General features: G+C 39.5%; 1 protein-coding gene across 1 annotated transcript; it reads right to left on the reverse strand.

The window, feature by feature from the left end:
- Positions 1–11,879: 11,879 nt before the first annotated feature.
- LOC107798646 (uncharacterized) lies at positions 11,880–12,915 on the reverse strand. The gene has a single exon (XM_016621667.2). The coding sequence runs from the start codon at positions 12,664–12,666 to the stop codon at positions 11,989–11,991; it is 678 nt and encodes a 225-aa protein (XP_016477153.1). The 5' UTR covers positions 12,667–12,915; the 3' UTR covers positions 11,880–11,988.
- Positions 12,916–23,015: the final 10,100 nt, after the last annotated feature.

Consider the following 23,015-nt stretch of genomic DNA (forward strand, 5'->3'; position numbering starts at 1 on the left):
TACTGATCCACCCTCTGGAATCAAAACCAAATTTTCTTTAAAGAATCTTTGTACTTTTTATGCTTATTTATCTCTTATTGAACCTAAAAATGTTGCTGAGGCTTTGCCTGATGCAGACTGGGTGAATGCAATGCAAGATGAACTCAACCAATTTGAGAGAAGTCAAGTTTGGCATCTGGTACCAAGACCCAAGGACAGATAAGTAATTGGCAAAAAATGGGTTTTCAAAAACAAACTTGACGAAGATGGAACAGTTACAAGGAACAAAGCAAGATTGTTGGTTCAAGGATATAGTCAAGAGGAGGGAATAGACTATGATGAGACCTTTACTCTAGTTGCAAGATTGGAGGCAATTAGACTCCTTGTAGCCTTTGCTGCTTATATGGAATTCCCTCTCCATCAGATGTATGTCAAGAGTGCCTTCCTCAATGGCTATCTAAAGAAAGAAATGTTTGTCAAGCAACCTCCGAGCTTTGAAAGCAAGGAATGTCCTGATCATGTGTACAAGCTTGACAAGTAACTTTATGGGCTCAAGCAGGCTCCAAGAGCATGGTATAAAAGATTATCAAAATTCTTGCTTGAGCATGGCTACAAGAGAGTTAAAATTGACAATAATTTATTCTTGAAAGAAAAAGGTAAAGATCTCTTGGTAGTTCAGCTTTATGTTGATGATATAATCTTTAGAGCAACTACTGATAAGTTAAGTAAAGAATTTACTAAACTCATGGGGAGTGAATTTGAAATGAGTATGATGGGTGAGCTTAATTTCTTTTTAGGCTTACAAATTAAATAAAATTCAAATAAAACTATGATCTATCAGCAAAAGTATGTAAAAAGGTTGCTTAAAAGGTTTAAAGTAAAAGATTCCAAAGAAATTGACACTCCTATTGCAGCAGCCACAAAATTGGATATAGATGAGTCTGGTTCAACTGTTGATCAAAAGTTGTATAGGGGAATGATTGGATCTTTGTTATATCTCACTGCTAGTAGACCTGACATTGTTTCAATGTAGGCCTTTGTGCTAGATTTCAGGCAAATCCAAATGATTTTTACTTGACTGTTGTCAAGAGGATCTTGAGATACCTAAAAGGCACCACTGACATTTGTCTATGGTATCCAAAAGGTAGTAATTTCAACTTAGTGGGATATGGCGATGCTGATTATGAAGGTTTTCATGTGGATATAAAGAGCACCTCAGGTATGACACACTTTCTTGGCTCATGTCTTGTGTCTTGGGCCACCAAAAAGCAAAATTCTGTGGCCTTATCTTCTAATGAAGATGAGTATGTTGATGATGCCTTATGTTGTGCTCAATTATTGTGGATCAAACAATAATTAATGGATTTTGGAATTGATATAGGTTGTATACTAGTCTTTTGTGATAACACCAGTGCAATTAATATGACCAAGAACCCGATTCATCACAAAAGAACTAAGCACATAGATGTTAGGCATTACTTTTTGAGGGACAACTATGAGAAAGGTTTGATCACTGTGAAATTTTGTGTTGCTGACAAGCAAATAGCTGACATCTTCACCAAAAGATCTAAGTAGAGATCACTTTGAAAGAAACATGTTAGAATTAGGGATGATTAAGATCACCTAAAGGAACCAGTTCTAACTCAAAAATTTAGTTATGAAATTTGTAAATTTTGTACATAATTAGACTAGATTTTGCTCGGTCTCATACTTTCTCTAGTATATTCTTGTGCCATGTGCTAAAATGTCTCATTAATCTCTAATGATATTATATTTATTTTCTTGGAAAATTCAAACTTAGGCAAGATATTTCTCAGTAAAGAACCTGGTTCATCAAGATTACATTGTACGTACTCTCCACTCTACATATTATGAAATAATTATATTTGAATTATGATCAAAAGGATAGTCCTATTTAATCCTAACCTTCTTGAGTTGATCTGTTATCAAATGAACCAGTTTCATCCAAATAGAGTCCCAAAACGCAATAAGTGCCTAGATTCTAGGGAGAGTCTTCAACGTCTTTTCAAATTGACTCCCAGTTTGATTAGACTTATGAGCTTCTAAAAAAGCTATTGTTACCCAATTAAACTCTTTCTCTTTGTATTGATTAGGCCTTAGTTGTTTCTTCACTTCTAAAATTTCAGCCACCAAACAATTCTCTCTATCGTCTCTCATCTTCTAAACACACACATACTCATCTTCTCTCATCCTTTAACCATCAATGGTTAACACCTCTGAAAATCCCTCATCACCACCCAAAGAATCCACACCCACTCCTTCAACCACACCCTCAACCACACCTATCTCTATGAAATGAAGATTCAAGATGCTTGCTCGCAAAGTAGTCGCTAGAGGAGAACAAATCAAGAAAATCAATGAGCAACCGAAGATAAGTCAGGCAGATGAACCCTAAAAATCTGATATTCTTTCAAGTCTGCAGCTGAGGGGGAAGAAACCGTTTCATCCGAAATAGAGCAGGTAACATCTGGTCCAAAAATTACATCTAAAGTAATCTTTGAGGTTACTGCAAATCTGGAAAATAAATTTGTTCTGGTAGGAACTGCGGCTAGAGTAGAGATCACTGAGTCTGGGAAACTTGGTGGTAAAAATAAAAAGAGGAAAGAAAAGGAGAATGAGGGTATTCAAGGCGATGTGAGGGGAACGGGACAAGGAGTGGATGAATCTTTACCCACTTCTATTGGTTTGACTGAAGAAACAGGAGCTATGGTAGTATAGAGTGAGGAATTTACTGGAGAAGAAGAAAGTGTGAGAGAAAACTGGGGAAATGGGTCTGGAGAAGCTGCTAAGGGGTTGGTTAGGTTGAGAAAGAGGTTCCAAGAACCTGTTCCATAAAGAAGTCACCTTCGAAATTAAAGTTAGCAGAAACTTCTACCTTGGCAAAAAGAACCAGGTCTGCCTTGAAGTCTAGAAAATTGAAAGTAGTGGAAGAAGAAGAAGAAGAAGAAGAAGAATATGAGGCAGAGAAGGAAAAGATGGTTAAGTTTGAGAAAAGAACCATCCTGAAAGGTAGACTCCTCGGGGACTTGGAGGAGGAAGGCATGATGATGCTACTGAAAAAACTACAACTGCAAGGTTGGAAAGACATAGTCCTTCAGATGGATGGAAAGCTTGCCAGAACTGAGATTGTGGAGTTTATGGCAAACTGTGAGATCAAGAATTGCAGAGTCACCAGTATGGTAAAGAGGGTGACTGTGAGCTTTGATGATAAGGAATTGAGAGAAATTCTGGGAGTACCTACTGAAGGGTACAATGACTACAAAAAGTTAAAATGACCAAGCCTAGAAAACCTTCCCACATCACTTGCCATTACAAGGAAGTTTGGTGACAATGAAGAAGAGCTTCAGCCCAAGGCATTATACAAAAGTGAGATGAAGACTCCCCACAAAGTACTGTTTGAATTTGTTAACAAGGTTGTGCTGCCTAGGCAGGACAGAAGGCACAATGCCACAATCATGGACCTAGTTCTTATTAAATGTTTGGACAGTAGAAGGCAAATCAACTGGCCTGGGTTTATCATCTAGTTTCTTGATAGGGTTCTGACTGGCACCAAAACTCATGCCATACCTTATGGTTTCATTCTCATGGTTGTACTTGCACACTTCAAGGTATCCATCAAGAAATAGGAAGTTGGTACAAGCAAGGATCACTTTAGGACAAACACTTTGACTGCATGTGACTATGAAGTCCACACCACTCATAAAGAACCTGGTTCATCCAAGAAGATACCTATGAACAACAAAGTGCGAGCTTTGGTGCAAGAGAGTGGGGCTATGGATGCTGAGATTGAGAAGCTAAAGAAGAGGCTGGCTGAAGTAGAATCTGAGAGGGATGCTCTCATAGCTGAACTTGCAAAGAAGAAAGACCAAGAACCAAGAACTTGGTCCTTCCTAACCTTGAAACCTTTCTAGCCTAGTTAGACAAACCAGTGACCCGGATGAGATTTCTTTTTATTCTTTTTGGTCATGATCCAGTATCTTTATTTTTCTTTATGCTTTGTGGATGACTAGTATCAATGTTAATCAACTGTTTTTGTGCTCTAACTGTTTGTTGATACTTCTTAGATAACTAATATCATTAGATTGATATATGATGCTTGACTCCATGAATGCATTTGAAGTAGCCCCAGTGACCATGAGTAATTTCTATTAAAATCTAGTTATCTAATATAATTATGTAACTTTTTGATGATGCCAAAAGGGGGAAGATAAGTTGTGCTTTTTACTTTGGATTGTGATGTTTTTAACCTAATGAACCTGGTCCTTGATGATTTATGACTTTAAAATGGAAAGTGTTCTTAACATTGTGTTGATGTTGAGCTGAGTTGACACAGTGTCTATGCTTATGAAAAGCAAAAAGTTTGTTATCATCAAAAAGGGGAAATTTGTTGGCCCAAGTGAAGATTCAAGCACAAGACATGCACGTGAAGGGGATAAGCTTAAGTAGTTATATGTGATATCTCCTGAAATAAAAGGTTGCATAAATGATAAGGAGAAGGACTCCTTACTCGAGAGAACTCTATCCTAGATAAGGGAGGAGTTAGAAGTTGAAGATAACTAGAACTCTTCCACCATGGAAGAGTATAACATTAGAACTCTAGTTATTTCCTATTCTACTAACTCTATATATTGCAGGATATTCTCATTTTACAGGTACGCACAAACGCTGAAGTTAAACATGAGTTGAGAGCAAAATAGCAAGCCATTTTACAAGCAATTCTTTTGTGATTCAAGTGTGCAAACCTGAAACTACATGAACCAGATAGAAGAACCAATTTCAAGTGTCTGTCTTTTATTCGCATTTCATTGTAGTATGTGTTTCAAGTTGTACCTTTCAACTTTATCTAGAAATAATTGTATTAGGTATTCTAAGTATTGTATTCAAGTTAGAGTTAACTTGAAATTGTCGCAACAGTTAGAGGTTGGTTGCCACAACGGGATTAGAGGTAATCCTTAGGTTTACAAAGAGTTTATAAATGTTGTTTTGGCTCAGTGATTTAGTAAAGTATTGAAAAACATTCTACTGAGTAGTAAATCGTGGTTTTTTTACCTTTTGAGCCGGGTATTTTTCACGTAAAAATACTTGTATTCTTTACTTTTCGCATTTACTATTTCCGCAACAGTAGTATAAGGAACACATAGAAGAAGCAGGTTCTTCTATAATGTATGCACGCAAAAAATTGAACACCACACAAATCATACTCCCCTCTCGTGTGGCATTGAAGTATAACATCAGTATTATATTGGTAGAACCCATTCACATTATCACCATCACTGTCTTATTATGTTATCAACGAGCACTCAGTGTTTAAATAGTTTCATACCAGGAATCATTGTTATCATTGTTAACAAAACATAGTAACAAGGACATGAATTTATATCTGTTAACGCAGCAGAATCAAATCTCAATCCAGAAATTGCTTTTAAGTCCACTTTATTTCACTTAGAAACAAATCAAAATTACTATGGAACTAAATGTCCTTTTGTTTTGATTGAGAAGAAGATGAGAAAGAATTTTCTGATGTCACTGTTACTCTTTCTTCTGTCGTATTTTTGAAGAAGAAAAATAACGCTTAAGAACAGAAGGAAATAGCAGTTATGGAAAAACTGCTCCCTCTCCGCTTAAACATGTAGTAGATTCTCTGAAAAAAGTTATTTTAAACCTTATCTCTTTTAAAATTCTTTCTTTTCCAAATGGGTTGGATCAACCCACGTGAAGCTACCCGATACCCGAATCCAATATCCAACAAATATTTTTGAATTTTTGAAGCAAACGCTTAAAATCTGTTTAGGCTCTAGCCTGGCCAAAATCAGAAGAAAATAAGATACGCACTTTTTGGACCGTTTAAACAATACTTGAAGCAGAGTATGAAAAATCAGGAGTCTGTAGAGTAGAATTGTGCTTGAATAGTGATAAGTTAGAATTGTGCTTGAATAGTGATAAGTCTTTGAAAAAAGGAATATTTGTGAAAGTGAGAAGATTTGAATATTTGTCCTTTGAATAACTTCACTTGAAACACACCTTAAAACCAATATTTAAACAGAAACAATAAAGACATATGTAGTTAATTAGCTTTGACCAAACTCAATTACATGTGTGACCCGTGCTGTGACATGTTTATACAGGCATACTAAAAAGGATAGTAGTTCGATGAAGTATAAATCGTCCGTTAAAGTAACTTTTTACGAATTAGCCTAACTAAGAAATCAAATAAAAATTCTCATAATTGTCCTTATGATACGTATAAATTCTCATAATTGTCCTTTTGTTCGTTATTTGTTTCTTCCTCTGTGTTGCTCAGCCTAAGACTTTTATACTGGTGTACACAGAATTTTTCGTCTTATAAAACAAAAAATTGAATAAAATACTATGATGACAACCAATATTTTTTATTTATTTATTTATATTCAATATTTTTATTTTGCTTAATATCTATATATACGTATTTAGTAAAAAGAATTTGACGGAAGTGAAATCACATGATACCGCTTTGGGTGAAGTGTATCAGCCCCTGGGGTCATATACCAACACATAGTAATCACAATTGCTAACTTGATCATAAAATTAATTGGAGGTCATAATGTTAGATGATAATGGAAACTAGCATATTTTTTATTTCCATCTATTTTGCATATTCTCATGTGTAAGTTTAATGTACGAGGAGGAAGTGGTCCGCACCGAATTTGGTTATGAGATATTTTAGTATTCTGTTCAAAGTCAAATCAAATTAGGAATAGCTACAATTTGTAACCAAAATGAGTATGAAATTAAAGTTGCAGTTTAATGCAATTGAATTCAGTAATAATCACCTTAAGTGCAAGATTTCCAATTTTCAATACCAACAAATCTTTCTCTTCTACTGCACCTTTTTACCTTTTCGTCCACTAGATTTTCCAGCCTACCTTTCCAATATATTTTTATTGGAAAAGTGAGTAATACTAAAATCCTTAATCATTCGTTACTCGTTAGATGTTTAAAAAATATATACTTGAAAATTGCATAACTAATTAACATATTGGTAGAACTCATTCAATATATAATTTCTTTTTGGGTAAATATCATTTTTAGCCCGTGACCGAAACTATTTACATTCGATAGCCGCAAAAAGGTATAAAGTTTGTATATAACATTAATATATATATAACAACAACAACAACAACAACAACAACAACAACAACAACAACCCAGTAAAATTCCACTAATGGGTTTTGGGGAGAGTAGTGTGTACGCAGACCTTACCCCTACCCCAAAGGAGTAGAGAGGCTGCTTCTGAAAGATCCTCGGCTCAAGAAAACAAAAAGACAAAAGGACAAAAGGAGACAATATTAGTATCACCACAACAATCATAGAAAAAATAGGAACACCATGAAATGCAGAAGAAAGATGCAAAGCAAAAGCGATAGCTAGTAAATAAGATATGCACTGAAAAGCGAAGTAGTAAAACACAACATTGTCACTAGCTATCTTAGATAAAAATCCTACCTGGCTAGTCCCACAATGGTACGAAGTAAGTCAAGACTTAACTACATCCTAAGCTACAACTCTAATACTCGACCTCCACATCTTCCTATCAAGTGTCATGTCCTCGGAAATCTGGAGCCTCGCCATATCCTGTATGATCATCTCTCCCCAATACTTATTAGGCCACCCTCTACCTCTTCTCGTGCCCTCCATAACCAGCCGCTCACACCTTCGTACCGTAGCATCTGGGCTTCTCCTTTGAACATGTCCAAACTATCTAAGCCTCGTTTCCCGCATCTTGTCATCAATGGGAGCCACATGCACCTTCTCCCGAATAACATCATTCCTAATCTTATCTATCCTAGCGTGCCCGCACATCCACCTCAACATCCTCATTTCTGCTACTTTCATCTTCTGGATATGTGAGTTCTTAACGGGCCAACACTCAACCCCATACAACATGGTCGGTCTAACCACCGCTTTATAGAACTTACCTTTGAGTATTGGTGGCACTCTCTTGTCACACAGGACTCCAGATGCTAACCTCCACTTCATCCATCCTACCCCAATACGGTGTGTGACATCCTCGTCGATCTCCCCTCCCCCTGGATAACCGAACCAAGGTACTTGAAGCTACCTCTACTCGGGATGACCTGTGATTCAAGTCTCACATCCACGCCCACTTCCCCTGGCTCAGTGCTGAATTTACACTCCAGGTATTCCGTCTTCGTCCTGCTCATCTTGAAACCCTTCGACTCAAGAGCATGTCTCCAAACCTATAGCCTCTCTTTAACACCGGCTCACGACTCATCAATCAGAACTATGTCATCGGCGAATAGCATGCACCATGGCACCTCCCCTTGAATATGGTGTGTTAACGCATCTATCACCAGTGCGAATAAGAACGGACTGAGTACAGAACCTTGGTGTAATCCCATTACAACCAGAAAATACTCAGAGTCGCCTCCTACTGTCCTAACCCGAGTCTTAGCCCCATCATACATGTCTTTAATCGCTATAATGTAGGGAACCGACACACCTTTTGCCTCCAGGCATCTCCAGAGAACTTCTCTAGCAACTTTGTAATACGCTTTCTCTAGGTCAATAAAGACCATGTGCAGATCCTTCTTCCTCTCTCTGTACAATTCCACCAACCTCCTAACAAGGTGTATAGCTTCTGTAGTTGAACGACCCGGCATGAACCCGAACTGGTTGTCGGATACAGACACTATCATCCTCACCCTCACTTCAACCACCCTCTCCCACACTTTCACGGTATGACTCAGTAATTTGATACCCCTATAATTGTTACAACTCTGGATATCACCTTTATTCTTATACAATGGGACCAACGTACTCTACCTCCACTCATCCGACATCCTCTTCGCCTTAAAAATAACATTAAACAACCTAGCCAACCACTCCAAACTTGCTCTCCCCACACACTTCCAAAATTCCACCGGAATCTCGTCTGGCCCGGTCGCTCTGCCCCTACTCATCTTACGCATAGCTCCCACGACCTCATCAACCTTGATACACATGCAGTACCCAAAGTCACGGTGACTCTCGGAATGCTCCAATTCGCCTAGCACAATATCCTGATCCCCTTCTTCATTAAGAAGTTTATGAAAGTAAGTTTGTCATCTCCTCTTAATCTGGGCATCTTCCATTAATACTCTACCATCTTCGTCCTTGATGCATCTCAGTTGGTCCAAATCCCGAGCCTTCCTCTCTCTCAACTTGGCCAACCGGAATAACTTCTTCTCCCCGCCTTTTTTCCCCAGTTCCTCGTACATACAACTATAAGCCGCAGTCTTAGCCTCTGTGACCGCCAGCTTAGCCTCCTTCCTAGCTGTCTTATACCTTTCCATGCATGCTCGCTTCTCCCCCTCATCTATGCTCCATACTAACTTCAGGTACGCCACCTTCTTAGCTTCCACTTTACCTTGAACCACTTCATTCCATCACCAGTCTCCTTTGTGCCCACTAGAGATGCCCGTCGAGACTCCTAACACCTCTCTCGCAGCCTCCCTAATACAGTCTGCTGTCGCTGACCACATAGTGCTCGCGTTACCACTGCTCCTCCAAGCTCCCATAGCCGACAACCGCGCCTCCAACTCTTGGGCTTTATCCTTAATTAAGGCTCCCCACCTGATTCTCGGACTTCCTCGAGTAGACCTTTTCCTCCTCTTTAACATAATACCAACGTCCATCACTAAGAGCCTATGTTGTGTCACGAGTATCTCACCCGGAATCACCTTGCAATCCTTGCACAGTCCTCTATCACCTCTCCTGAGGAGGAGATAGTCAATCTGAGTCTTCGCCACCGCATTTTGAAAAGTTACCAAATGCCTCTCCCTCTTTGGAAAGCTAGAGTTCGCAATCACCAACCCAAAAGCCTTAGCAAAGTCCAACAGCGATGTACCTCCTCCGTTCCTCTCCCCAAAACCGAAGCCTCCATGCACCTCGCCATAACCACCTGCAGTTGATCCAATATGCCCATTGAAATCCCCTCCTATGAATAGCTTCTTAGTAGGCGAAACCTGACGCACAATCTCATCTAACCCCTCCCAGAAGCGTCGTTTAACGTCCTCATCTAGGCCCACATGCGGCGCATAGGCGCTAAGGACGTTTAGGGTGCACTCTCGAACCACCAATTTAATAATCATCAATCTATCATTCACTCGTCTAACCTCGACCACAGACTCTCTGAGTTCCCTATCCACCAAGATGCCCACTCCATTTTTACCTTTCTGGACTCCTGAGTACCAAAGTTTATACTCGTCTGCGTCCTTCGCCCTCGACCCTACCCACCTAGTCTCCTGGACACACGCTATATTGACCCTCCTCTTCTTGAGGATCTTCGCTAACTCTATAGACTTACCCGTCAATGTACCTACGTTCCATGACCCAATTCTTAACCTACAGACACTCTTGTTCCCTTTACCTCCCTTGCCTCCCGCCCCACCCTCTAACCCCTGCCCTACCTCCCGCCCTACCCCACCCCCTCCCCCCCTCCCCTCCCCCCGAGGACATGACCTCACTCGACCATCCCAGACCACAGCCACTATATCTACGGCAGAGTAAGGGGAATCACTATCACACACAATATAACAGACCAAACCAGAAGAAGACAAGTTGCAGCTACAGGCACACTAATACGGTGAATAAACTAATACGAACTAAGCTGACAACAATTTAACTAAAATAACAAAGGAAAACTAGGAAACGGGAGGTACCAACTCACACGAGTCCAATATTAACAAATAACAAATTCTAAGCAAGAACAATAGAACCTGAAGTCACAACGAGTGTCGAGAAAGGTATTGTCCACAGCAGCTATGTTTTGGAAGTTCTCGCCCGCTTCGCCCGAGGCTCGCTGGAAAATTATCTCAGTCGCCGCCAGGTTAAGTCAGTGCGCCAGAAAATAGGGGGACGAGGTGGAAGAGACGAGGTATAGGGGAGAGAAAGAAGGAAAAAGAAGAAAAGGAAAATATAAAGGGGGGGGGGGGGAGGGCAGATCTGGAAAGCAAAAGGGGGACAAGAAAACAAGAAAGAAAGGGAGGGGGGAAAGGGAAGTAATGAGGAAGAGGGAGAAAGAGAGGAAAAGAAGACAAGGGGTGGTGTGGTGGCCGGGAGTCTTACCTGGTCCGGTGTTCGCCGGAGGTCCGGTGATAGGGATGATGGAGCGACAGGAGAAAGACGTTAGAGAGAGATTGATTTATCAAAGAAAGAATGACAGAGTTCAAATAACATAGATATATATATAAAAAAAAATATTTGGTTATTATTTTAAAAGCGACCATAAAATATTACTTTTCCTTTTCTCATAAAGATGACGGAACCATCTCAGAACCTTAGGATACACGTTTAAAATGAGTCCCTTTCGTACACTACTCAATAAAAGATCTGCTTTAACGATCTTCTAGTAAAATTATGGAATAACCAAATCAAATATGAATTGTTGTTATTTATGTATTATATTATGTTGTTTGATAAATACAATATTTTGATAGATTGTATTGTATACCGTTGTTGTTTCATGATGATATATACTAACAATATAAAAATAAACATGCAATATTACTTAAAAAAAATGATACAAAATAAAATTATTATATAAAAAATAGGATAAAAGATAAAATATACTTATTTAATAATAAAAAAGTATAAAATAAGAGAAAAAAATAAAGAAAAAAATGTCACCACACCAAATTTATTGTTTCTAACATTTTTGGATGACAAATGAATTTAATAATATGATTTTATAAATTTTAAATAAAAATATAAATAAATATTATATTTAAAGTAACAATAATAAGATAGAATAGGTAACAATTATCCAAATTCGTGAATAAAATGTAGTATTACTCTAATAAAATAATATATATAAAAAAGAGAACTAAGAAGAAGTGAAATGCAGCAATCGATTAGTAGTATTCATTTCAGTAAAATCTTTACATTTTAACAACCTTTAGTCATAATCACAACAACAATGGTTTTTTCCGTTGAGAAAAATTCAATCAGTTATTGCAACAACCAACAATCTTTAAGCTGTCCAAGAGCACTGTCCCTAAAATTCTGTACTCTTGCTAAACAGAAATGAGTGCAAAACAATCCCATTCCTAAACCAGCACCAACTCTACTCGTCTTCAACAAATAACAAGCTGGTGAACATTCTACCCCTTTCCCTTGTACTACTACTCCCCATGCTTTTGTTATACCTGATTCCTCTGATTCCTCTGCAATTTTCCCATTTTTCAATTCTTCTTCAGTCCCAAGTTCTTCAATAAAAATAAGCCCATCTGGGGATCTTTTTGCTCCACTTTCCCATTCACTTTTTACCACCGGCCAATCTTCCACAACGGCTCTCTCTGTCTTGATCTTGACTTGTCCTTCACCATCGTAAACGTGGACTAACAACGGCGCTTGCTTCAAATTCTTTACAATATCCACCATTGATTCTTTCATCCATTCTTCAAGCTTTCCAGATAATACAGCTTCTGAACTTTTTTGATCTTCTTTGAAAACTCCGCCAGAAGAATTAGAAGGTGGATTTGATAGAGATAGAGAGGCAGAAACACGATGAGAATACACCCTTTTGGAAACTGAGAGACAAGTGGTCAAGTTCAAATCAGAAATTAAATTGGGTTTGTTTACATGAATCAATGAATGGGTTCTAGGATGAATCTTTAACGATGCCATATTTGAGGGTTGAAAGATAGATTTTAATTTTCCGGGAAAACTATATGATCAATCTGTAAACCAATAAAAGATTGTTTTCCCGGAAATAAAAAGAAGTGGGATTGAGTAAAAAGGAAGAAAAGGATTTTTGGAGGCTGAGTAAAAATGGAGTCAGATTTGATGTGCTTCCGAATGAAGAGGGATTAGCTTGGTTTTTGGGAGGTTGCATTAACAAGAAAAAGGGGACCTCCCCCTTTTAAAGGGTCGTGTCCTAATGTATTTACAAGTACACGCCAAAGCAAATTGATAAAAGTGAGAAATTGCCACGAACAAGCAAATAGTAGGTGCGGACACTATTTTCACATGCCTATTTTCCCATGAGTCAAATCTATGTATTTTTCACGCGTAGGCCAATATTTACTAATTCTTGGTTTAGATTAAAAGAAAAAGACTAGTGAAATGAAATATTAGTTGTTATTCCGCATTTCTGCTTATAAATTTCTTGGTACTTAAGTTGTTATAAAGTTATATCGAGTAATAATATTATGCGCTGTAATTTTGTTATTTTTCGTCAAAACTTTTGAGTGGTTTAAATGGAGAGCAAGGACGTAAGTAGAATACGTGGAATAAAAAGGTGGCACGCGATTGGATTGCGCAGTTCGAGCAACGGCACAAGCTTTGGATGGGTCGGTCGACGATAGCACACGCCTTTCGCGTGACATGGATCCCATGAGCCCAATGCCATTCGTTTGTTTATTTTGCTGACGTGGCGACACTGACGTTTTGTACATTTATCAACTATTATGACGTTAGAAGGTTATGTTTTCTTGGATATTTTATGTATAAGTGTATAATCAGTTCATTAAAAAGAAGGAGATAATTTTATTTATTCAATTATTCTTAACACGAGTTTCATATGTCTATTTTATTATTTTTAATGAATCAAACATGTGATAACACGAGTTTCTCTGATCTTATATCATGTTGAAGTGTATGATTATTTAATCAAAAATTTTAAACAATTAAAAAATATACTTTCAATTACTTAATTACATCTTCAATGCACTTTCAATATTTCTTTTTTGGTTCGAGCTCGATTACCCTACTTTCTCTTGTGGACCAATAAATTTTGAGTGTTTTAGGAATAAAGTAGAGAATTAATTCTATGGATAACGATAACGACGGTATATCATAATGAGTACTATATGGTTGAATTTAGTTTAGAAAAATGAGCATTACTTTGGTATGGATTAAAAATAATAAGCATTCTAGTTTTTTATTATATAGAACCCCAAGTAGCAGATACAATGATAGATATAGAACCTTCGTCGGAATAAATTACCTGTATTATTTTTATATGTATATCAACAATGAAAAATTATAAAGTGCATAAGGAAATCGACATTCCAGAATCGTAGTCTAGTATTAATTAAGATTTTTAATCTAAGAGTCAACAGTAACAACCATGTTAATTACTTGTAAAGTGTTTGTTCAGTCAGTGCTTAAATAGAACTAAACTCCTAACTTCTGTGTACATAAAACAATTTTCAAGACCATCACCAATATTGAAGTGTCTTTTGGTGTTCTTTACATATTTAGAGTTTATTTACGTATATCAGTAATTAGAAATGTTGAGTGGTCATTCACTTTAAAATTCAATGGATCTTATTTTGGATCTTCAGATTTTATAACGCTACAAGAAATTAACTTTAAAAGATAGTTTGTTTCATTGAAAATTAGTTTGTTTTGAAGCTTCACTTATGAAGCAAAAAAAAAAAAAAAAAAAAATTCAAAGAAGAAGAAGAAGAAGAAGAGAGCAGTGATATAACTCAATTGGCATGCCTTGTGTTGTTCCCCCCGCTACTTCCTCTGATACTACTAGTTATATGCTATAGCCATATAGCTTACAGCTTGTTTGGCCAAGCTTCTTTAACGTTAAAAACATATTTTTTAAAAATATTTTTTTAAAAGTTAAAGTATTTGATCAAACTTTTAGAATAAAAAAATATATTTTTGAGTAGAAACAGAAGTAGTTGGAGAAGCAGCAAAAATAGTTTCTATCCAAAAATACTTTTTTGAAAAGTACTTTTGAGAAAAATACACTTAGAAGCACTATTTAAAAGGTTGGCCAAACACTAATTCCTGCTCAGAAGTATTTTTCAAATCAATTAGCCAAATATAAACTGTTTCTCACCAAAAATACTTTTTAAAAAAGCACTTATCTAAAGTAAGTTGATTTTTAGAAATTTGGCCAAACTATGCCTAGAGCTGAATATTCTTGTTCAATAAGTCCTCTGCATACTGATGGCCAGTGTAAGTGTTTTAAATTTTCACTTATAGGTAGAATCAAGGATGAGGATTCTTTAACATCTTGCTCATTGCTTTCTTTCCAACTCTGCGCTATCCAACAGAAAATGAACGTATTGACTATATATCAAACTACTCGTATCATATTTTTGGTCTTGTTATAAATTATAAGAACTAAACTAGTAACGAACTTGAAAAACTTAGATTATACCATTTTAAGGTTCGTAACTAAAAAAGCATAACTGCAAGGGGAAAAAAAAAGACATTTATTTCAGAATATTTTTTTTTTTAAAAAAGGTTACATCCTTAGTCTCATTTTGTGTGAAAATGTTTGGTTGAACACCATGTTGTATGACCCAAATTTAGATCTAGGTGTATACGATCAGATTTTATAATAAAGTAGGGTTAATCTTAGCCAATATTAATATCCAAAAGATAGACCAAATATTTTTGTAATAAGATCCCATGTGTGCTGTTGAGTAGCAATAAATGACAACAATAATGATATGATCAATGATTTAAGAATATGGAAGATAGCAATAAACAAGAATAAATGTCATTTAAATAAATAAATAGGTGAAGGTCACCCAAAAAGGGTGAGATTCCCCAATAATTGTACCTTGTGGGTGTAGGCATAAGTTGTTGCAGCTGGTTGAGGTTGGTACCATGTGTGGATGTAGGAATCGAGTCTTTCGAAAGTAAACTGATGGTGAGAAATTTAGTTCTAAGGCCTATCAGTATGAATGGATGGAATAATCTTTAGTTGAGATGGTGTCATCGGGCCTATATGGATTGGGGTGACGTGGGATCACCCGCGAGTATATGTATGGTAAGTTCACTCAGTGATTTGACGACCTCAGAATGGTTATTGACACGTTCGAGGATGAACGTTTATTTAAGAGGGGGAGGATGTAACGACCTGACCTGTTATTTTGAGAATTAGCGTCCCGTTTGGTGGCTTTAGGTCTCGAGAAGCTTCGTATTATATGTTATAGCTTGCATGTGTGGCCGAGTTCGGTTTTCGGATGATTCGGGGTCAATTTGAAAGAAGGATTCTTGTTTCTGAAGCTTAAGTGGTAAGAATTGACCAGAATTTGAGTTTTGTGTAGACGACACCGAAATGGTATTTTGATGATTCCAACAGCATCGTATGGTGATTTTGGACTTAGGCGTGCGTCGGGATTTGGATTTGGAGGTCCGTAGGATAATTTGATATATTTTGGCAAAAATTGAAAAGTTGAAGTTTTGGAAGGTTAAGAGGTTTGACCGGGATTGACTTTGTTTATATAGGGCTCGAATTGCGATTCTGAGAGTTGGACTAGCTTCGTTATGTCATTTGAAACTTGCATGCAAAAATTGACGTCATCCGGGTTGATTTGATATGTTTCGGCACGAATTTTGAAAGTTGAAAGATTTGAAAGTTCGTAAGTTCGATTCGAGGTGCGATTCGTAGTTTCGACGTTATTTGAGGCCTTGAGTAGATCCGTGTATTGTTATAAGATGTATTGGTATATTTGGTTGAGGTCCCGTGGGCCTCGGGTGGATTTCGGATGATTAACTGTTTGGATATTGGACTTAGGAGATTTCTGGGTTGCTGGTTCTGGACCGTCGCACCTGCGAGTTTTGGTGCGCAGGTGCGTGACCGCTTCTGCTAGATTCTTGGTCGCTTCTGCGATGTTGGTGTAGGTCTTGTTGCGTCGCTTCTGCGGAGAGGGGAGCGCAGATGCGAGCTCGTATCTACAGAAGGTCGATCGCAGATACGCGATATGTGTTCCAGGTGGTCGTCTACTTCTACGGTGTTTGTCATGCTTCTGCCCAATCACAGATGCGATTATTGGATCACAAGTGCGAGCTCTGGGCTCTCAAGTGAAGGCCGCATGTGTGGTGCTTTCCTCGCAAAAAGCGAGGCCGCACGTACGACATTTTTGTGCGCAAATGCGAAGAGCGCTGGGCGAAACACATATATGTCGAGGGGTTTGATATTTTCAACATATTTTGAGTTGTTGACCTCGGCTTTGGGAGATTTTTCGTGGATGTTTCAAGAAATTCATTGGGTTAAGTGACCTCTACTCGAATATTATTATATTTCATGAATCCATTTCTATTTTCATCATTTAATTAGTGAATTAAGTTGGAAATTTGGGAAAACTTCATAAAAAATCTTTCAAAATGTAAAATGATGATTTGAACAACGACTTGATGTCGGAAATTGATAATTTTGGTATGGTTGAACTCGTATCGGAATGGATGTTCGGGTTTTGTAAATTTTATCGGGTTCCGAGGTGCGGACCCAGGGGTTGACTTTTTAGATTTGTTAAAGACTGAAGCTTCATTATCCGGAATTGTTTCCTATGAGTTTGTTTTATGATTTGAAGTTATTTTGGCTACATTTAAACCGTCCGGAGGTTGTTTCACTCGAGAAGGTCATTTTAGAGTAACAGTCTAGTTTCTTTGAGGTAAGCATCTTGCCTAACTTTGTGTGGGGAAACTACCCCTTAGGATTTAAGTCACTTGTGCTAATTGTATCATGTGAAGGCCGTGTACGCGAGGTGACGAGTACGTACTCAGGCTTATTTGTGAAAATTTGACCGTTTAGGGCTCTTAGGTTCTTATGTCCATTAAATATGAAGTTGTTTTGTCATGTTAAATTTTCCCATTTACTAAATTCACCCTTACGTGTCTTATTTGGAATTAATTGCTTCATGTTTTACCCTTATTGCCGATTAAAACTCTTATGTGCCTTAATTGAAGTGTTGCCTCTTTTATTGCCATGCTATCCTTTCCGTAATTGTTTATCCTTGATTGAAGTTATTATTACCTTTTCCATAATCCGCTTATCCTTAATTGAATTTATTGTATCTCTTCCGTAATTGCTCAATCCTAAATGAAGTTTTGTTATCCCTTGTCATTGTTGACTTATCCTTATTTGGAATCATTGATTCATGTTATCCCTCTTATCGTTGAATTGTAATTTTGTGGAATCATTGCTGCACAACCACCCCGGCAAGTCACATAGTAACAAATGAGCACACAATGAGCAATAAATTGGGGGGGGGGGGGGGAGGGGGGAGAGGAGGGGAAGGGGGAGGTTCCGGGTCTATAGTACTCTAAACGATCGACCAGGTCGTTATATTCTTCCTCTCTTAAACAAACGTTTATCCTCGAACGAGTCTAGAATCATACCTAAAGTCTTAAATAGGTGTGGATATCTGCTCTGCATTTCCCGCTCGATCTCCCAAGTAGCCTCCTTGACTGGCTGCCCTATCCACTACACCTTCACTAATGTTATATTCTTTGACCTCAACTTCTGAACCTACCGGTCCAAAATGGCCACCGGCTCCACATCATAAGTTAAATCACCATCTAACTGAACCATGATGAAGTCTAAAACATGAGATGGATCTCCAAAATACTTCTGGAGCATGGAAACATGAAACATTAGATGAACACTTGATAGACTAGACGTCAATACAAGCTTGTAAGCCACCTTTTCAATCCTCTCAAGCACCTCAAACGGACCAATATACCGATGGCTCAACTTGACCTTCTTCCCGAACCTCATAACACCCTTCATGGGTGAAACTCTGAGCAATACCTTCTTTTTCACCGTGTAAGAAACATCACGAACCTTCCGATCGGCGTAACTCTTCTGCCTAGACTGTGACGTGCGAAGTCGATCCTGAATCAACTTAACCTTGTCCAAAGCATCCTGGACCAAGTCGGTACCAAATAGCCTAGCCTCACCCGGCTCAAACCAACCAACTTGAGACTGAAACCCTCTCCCATACAAAGCCTCATACGGAACCATCTGAATACTCGATTGGTAGCTGTTGTTGTAGGCAAAGTTTGCAAGCGGCAGAAACTGATCCTAAGAACCCCCAAAATCTATGACATAAGCGTGTAGCATATCCTCCAATATCTGAATAGTGCGCTCGGATTGTCGGTCCGTCTGAGGATGGAATGTTGTACTCAACTCAACCTGTGTGCCCAACTCTCGCTGCACTGCTCTCCAAAACTGTAATGTAAACTGCGTGCCCCGATCTGAAATGATAGACATCGACACACCGTGAAGGTGAACAATCTCACGGATATAAATCTCAGCCAACTACTTTGAAGAATAGGTAGTCCCAACTGGAATGAAATGCGCGAACTTGTTTAACCGATCCACAATCACCCAAATAACATCAAACTTCTTCAAAGTCCATGGGAGCCCAACTATAAAGTCCATGGTGATACGCTCCCATTTCCACTCCGGAATCTCAATCCTCTGAAGAAAACTGCCCGGCCTCTAATGCTCGTACTTCACATGCTGATATTCAAGCACCGAGCTACAAACTCCACTATGTCTTTCTTCATCCTCATCCACCAATAGTGCTGCCTCAAGTCATGATACATATTTGCGGCACCCGGATGAATGGAATACCGCGAACTGTGGGCCTCCTCAAGAATCAACTCACGTAACCCATCTACATTGGAGACACAAATCCGATCCTACATCCGCAACACTCTATCTTCCCCGATAGAAACTTCCTTGGCATCACCGTGTTGAACCGTATCCTTAAGGACAAGCAAATGGGGGTCATCATATTGACGCTCTCTGATGCGATCATATAAGAAAGACCGAGAAACCACACAAGCTAGAACCCGACTAGGCTCCGAAATATCTAACCTCACAAACTATTTGGCCAAGGCCTGAACATCTGATGCAAGCGGTCTCTCACCTATCATAATAAATGCAAGGCTACACATACTCACTGCCTTCCTACTCAAGGCATCCGCCAACACATTGGCCTTCTCAGGATGATACAGAATGGTAATATCATAGTTCTTTAGTAGCTCCAACCATCTCTACTGCCTCAAATTTTGTTCCTTTTGCTTGAACAAGTGCTCGAGACTCCGATGAAACGTATATACCTCACAAGATATATTGTAGAGATAATGCCTCCAAATCTTCAATGCGTGAACGATTGTTGCCAACTCCAAATCATGAACATGGTAGTTTTTCTCATGAGGCTTCAACTGGCGTGAAACATAAGAAATCACTCTACCCTCCTGCATCAAGACACACCAAATACCAATCCGAGAAGCTTCACAATACACTATAAACGAACCCGATGCTGAAGGAAAACCTAGAGCTGGAGCTGTGGTCAAGGCAGTCTTGAGCTTCTGAAAGCTCTCCTCACACTTATCTGACCACCTGAATGGAGCACCCTTATGGGTCAACCTAGTCAAAGGCGCTGCAATGGACAAGAAACTCTCCACGAAGCGACGATAATATCTGGCCAAGCCGAGAAAACTCTGAATCTCAGTAGTTGAAGACGATCTGGGACAACTCTGAACCGCCTCTATCTTCTTTGGATCCACCTTAATCTCGTCACTGGATACCACATGCCCAAAGAATGCCACCGAACTGAGCCAAAACTCACACTTAGAGAACTTGACATAAAGCTTCTTTTCCCTCAACCTCTGTAGTACAATCCTCAAATGCTGCACATGCTCCTTCTAGCTACGTGAGTACACCAGGATATCATCAATAAATACTATGACAAACTAATAAAAATATAGCTGAAATACACTGTTCATCAGATGCATGAATGCTATTGGGGCATTTGTCTGCCCAAAAGACATCACAAGGAACTCATAGTGACCATAGCAGGTCCTGAATGTCGTCTTCAGAATATCTGAGTCCTAAATCTTCAACTGGTAATACTTAGACCTCAAATCAATCTTGGAGAACACTCTCTCTCCCTGAAGCTGGTCAAATAAATCATCAATGCACGGCAAAGGATACTTGTTATTAACTATAACTTTATTCAATTGCCTATAGTCGATGCACATCCGCATAGTACCATCCTTCTTCTTCACAAACAGAACCGGTGCACCTCAAGGCGACACACTAGGCCTAATGAACCCTTATCAAGAAGCTCATGAAGCTGCTCTTTCAATTCCTTCAAGTCTGCTGGTGCCATACGATATGGAGGAATAGAAATAGGTTGAGTGACCAACACTAAGTCAATACCAAAATCAATATCCCTGTCGGGTGGCAATCCCCGCAGGTCTACAGGAAACACATTCGGAAAGTCTCGCACAACCGGAACAGTATGAATAGTAAGGGTATCAGCACCAACATCCCTCACAAAAGCCAAATATGACAAGCAACCCCTTCCCAACCATCCGTTGGGCCTTCAGATATGAAATCATCCTGCTGGGAACATAATATAGAGAACCTCTCAAGTCGATCCTCGGCAACCCCGACATTGCCAAAGTCACCGTCTTAGCGTGACAATCCAGAATAGCATAACATGGGGACAACCAATCCATACCCAAAATCACATCGAAATCAACAATACTAAGCAATAATAGATCGACTCTAGTCTCTAAACCTCTAATGGTCACCACACACGACCGATATACACAGTCTGCAACAATAGTATCGCCCACCGACATAGATACATGAACATGCGAAACTAAGGACTCACGGGGCATATATATATAACGAGTAAACAAGGATGGTACATATGAAGAAGTAGAACCAGTGTCAAATAATGTGGAAGCATCTCTGTGGCACACTGAAACAATACATGTGATCACAACGTTTGAAGCAATGGCCTTTGGCCTGGCAGGAATAGCATAGAATCGAGCTTGACCGCCACCTAATCAACCTCCCCCTCTAGGGTGACCACAAGCTTCCTGAGCCCTACCCAGAGCTGGCTGGGCGGGTGCTGATGTAACTGGTGTGGAAGTTGTAGCCTGACCCCTCTGCTGAATTGGACCTCCCAAGCGACGAGGACACTGCCCCCGCATATGACAAAACTCCTCGCACTCGAAGCAACTCCCCGATGGTGGTGAGGACTGAATAGGACCTCGAGAACTAGAATAACTGCTAGAAAAACCTAGCACAGATGAACCCTAAACAGATGGAGCACGAGGCAAACTCTAAGATGGGAGGGTACTAAGAGATGACTGACACAGACGAGCATTGTAAGAACCATGGCTAGCTGAGGTACCATAATGAACCGGACAAGCCATCTGAGCGGGCCTATAAGGATGACCCTGTTGTGGTAGGACTGCAATCCAGAAGAAACACCGCTGAAACCAACCAAACCATGAGGCCTCTTGGCCTCCCTCTCCTCATGCTCCTGACTATGGACCTGGTCTAGACGCCTAACAATATCAACCACCTCGTCAAACCTAGCACCTGATACAATTTCCGGAGTCATAACAAAGCGCAGTCCATAGGTGAGGCCATCAATGAACCTCCTAATCCTATCCCTCTCTGTGGGAACCAACCAGACCTCGTGACAAGCCAACTATGAAAATCTCATCTAGTACTGGGTCACGAACATACCCTCCTAGCTTAGCTGTTCAAACTGCCTACGCAACTCCTCCCTGCGGGTTGGTGGTACAAACTTCTCCAAGAAGAGAATGAAGAACTCGTGCCATGTAAGTGGTGCAGCATCGGCTGGCTTGCTCCGTTCATAGGCCTTCAACCATCTGAAGGCTGCCCCTGACAACTAAAAAGTAGTAAATGAGACTTCACTAAGCTCCAGAATACCCGTTGTGCGAAGAATCCGCTGGCACCTATCCAAGAAGACCTCAGCATCCTCTAACTCAGCCCCACTGAATGATGGAGGCTTGAGCCTCCCAAACCTCTCTAGTCTCTTCTGCTCCGTCACTCATAGTGGGACCCACCTGGGCCTAAGCAACTGCAATGCGAGCGAAACTGAAACCGCTTGAACAAGGCTAGTGCAAACAGTTAATATCTGGGCCAGAGCCTCTTGAAGGCCTGGAATCAAAATGGGCACAGCTGGTGCCTGAGATGGAGCAATCGGTTGGTCTACAGGTGCTGCTCTAGCTGCTGTACGAGTTGCATCTTAGCCTCTACCATGACCCCGGCCTCTCGTGGCCTTAGCTGGTGGACCTGGTGACCGTCCGCTCGATGCTGTCGCATGTGTCCTCACCATATGTGAGAGAATAGAATAACAGAAGTTTAGTTTTCAGAATCAACAAATTTGCACGACAAGAATACAAGAAAGTGAAGTTTTCCTAATGATTTGGCAGCC

The sequence above is a fragment of the Nicotiana tabacum genome, chromosome 4 (genome assembly GCF_000715075.1).
Source record: "Nicotiana tabacum cultivar K326 chromosome 4, ASM71507v2, whole genome shotgun sequence".
NCBI lineage: Eukaryota > Viridiplantae > Streptophyta > Magnoliopsida > Solanales > Solanaceae > Nicotiana > Nicotiana tabacum.

Coding starts and splice junctions, on each gene's coding strand:
- LOC107798646 (XM_016621667.2), bottom strand. CDS start 12,666: ATGGCATCGTTAAAGATTCATCCTAGAACCCATTCATTGATTCATGTA.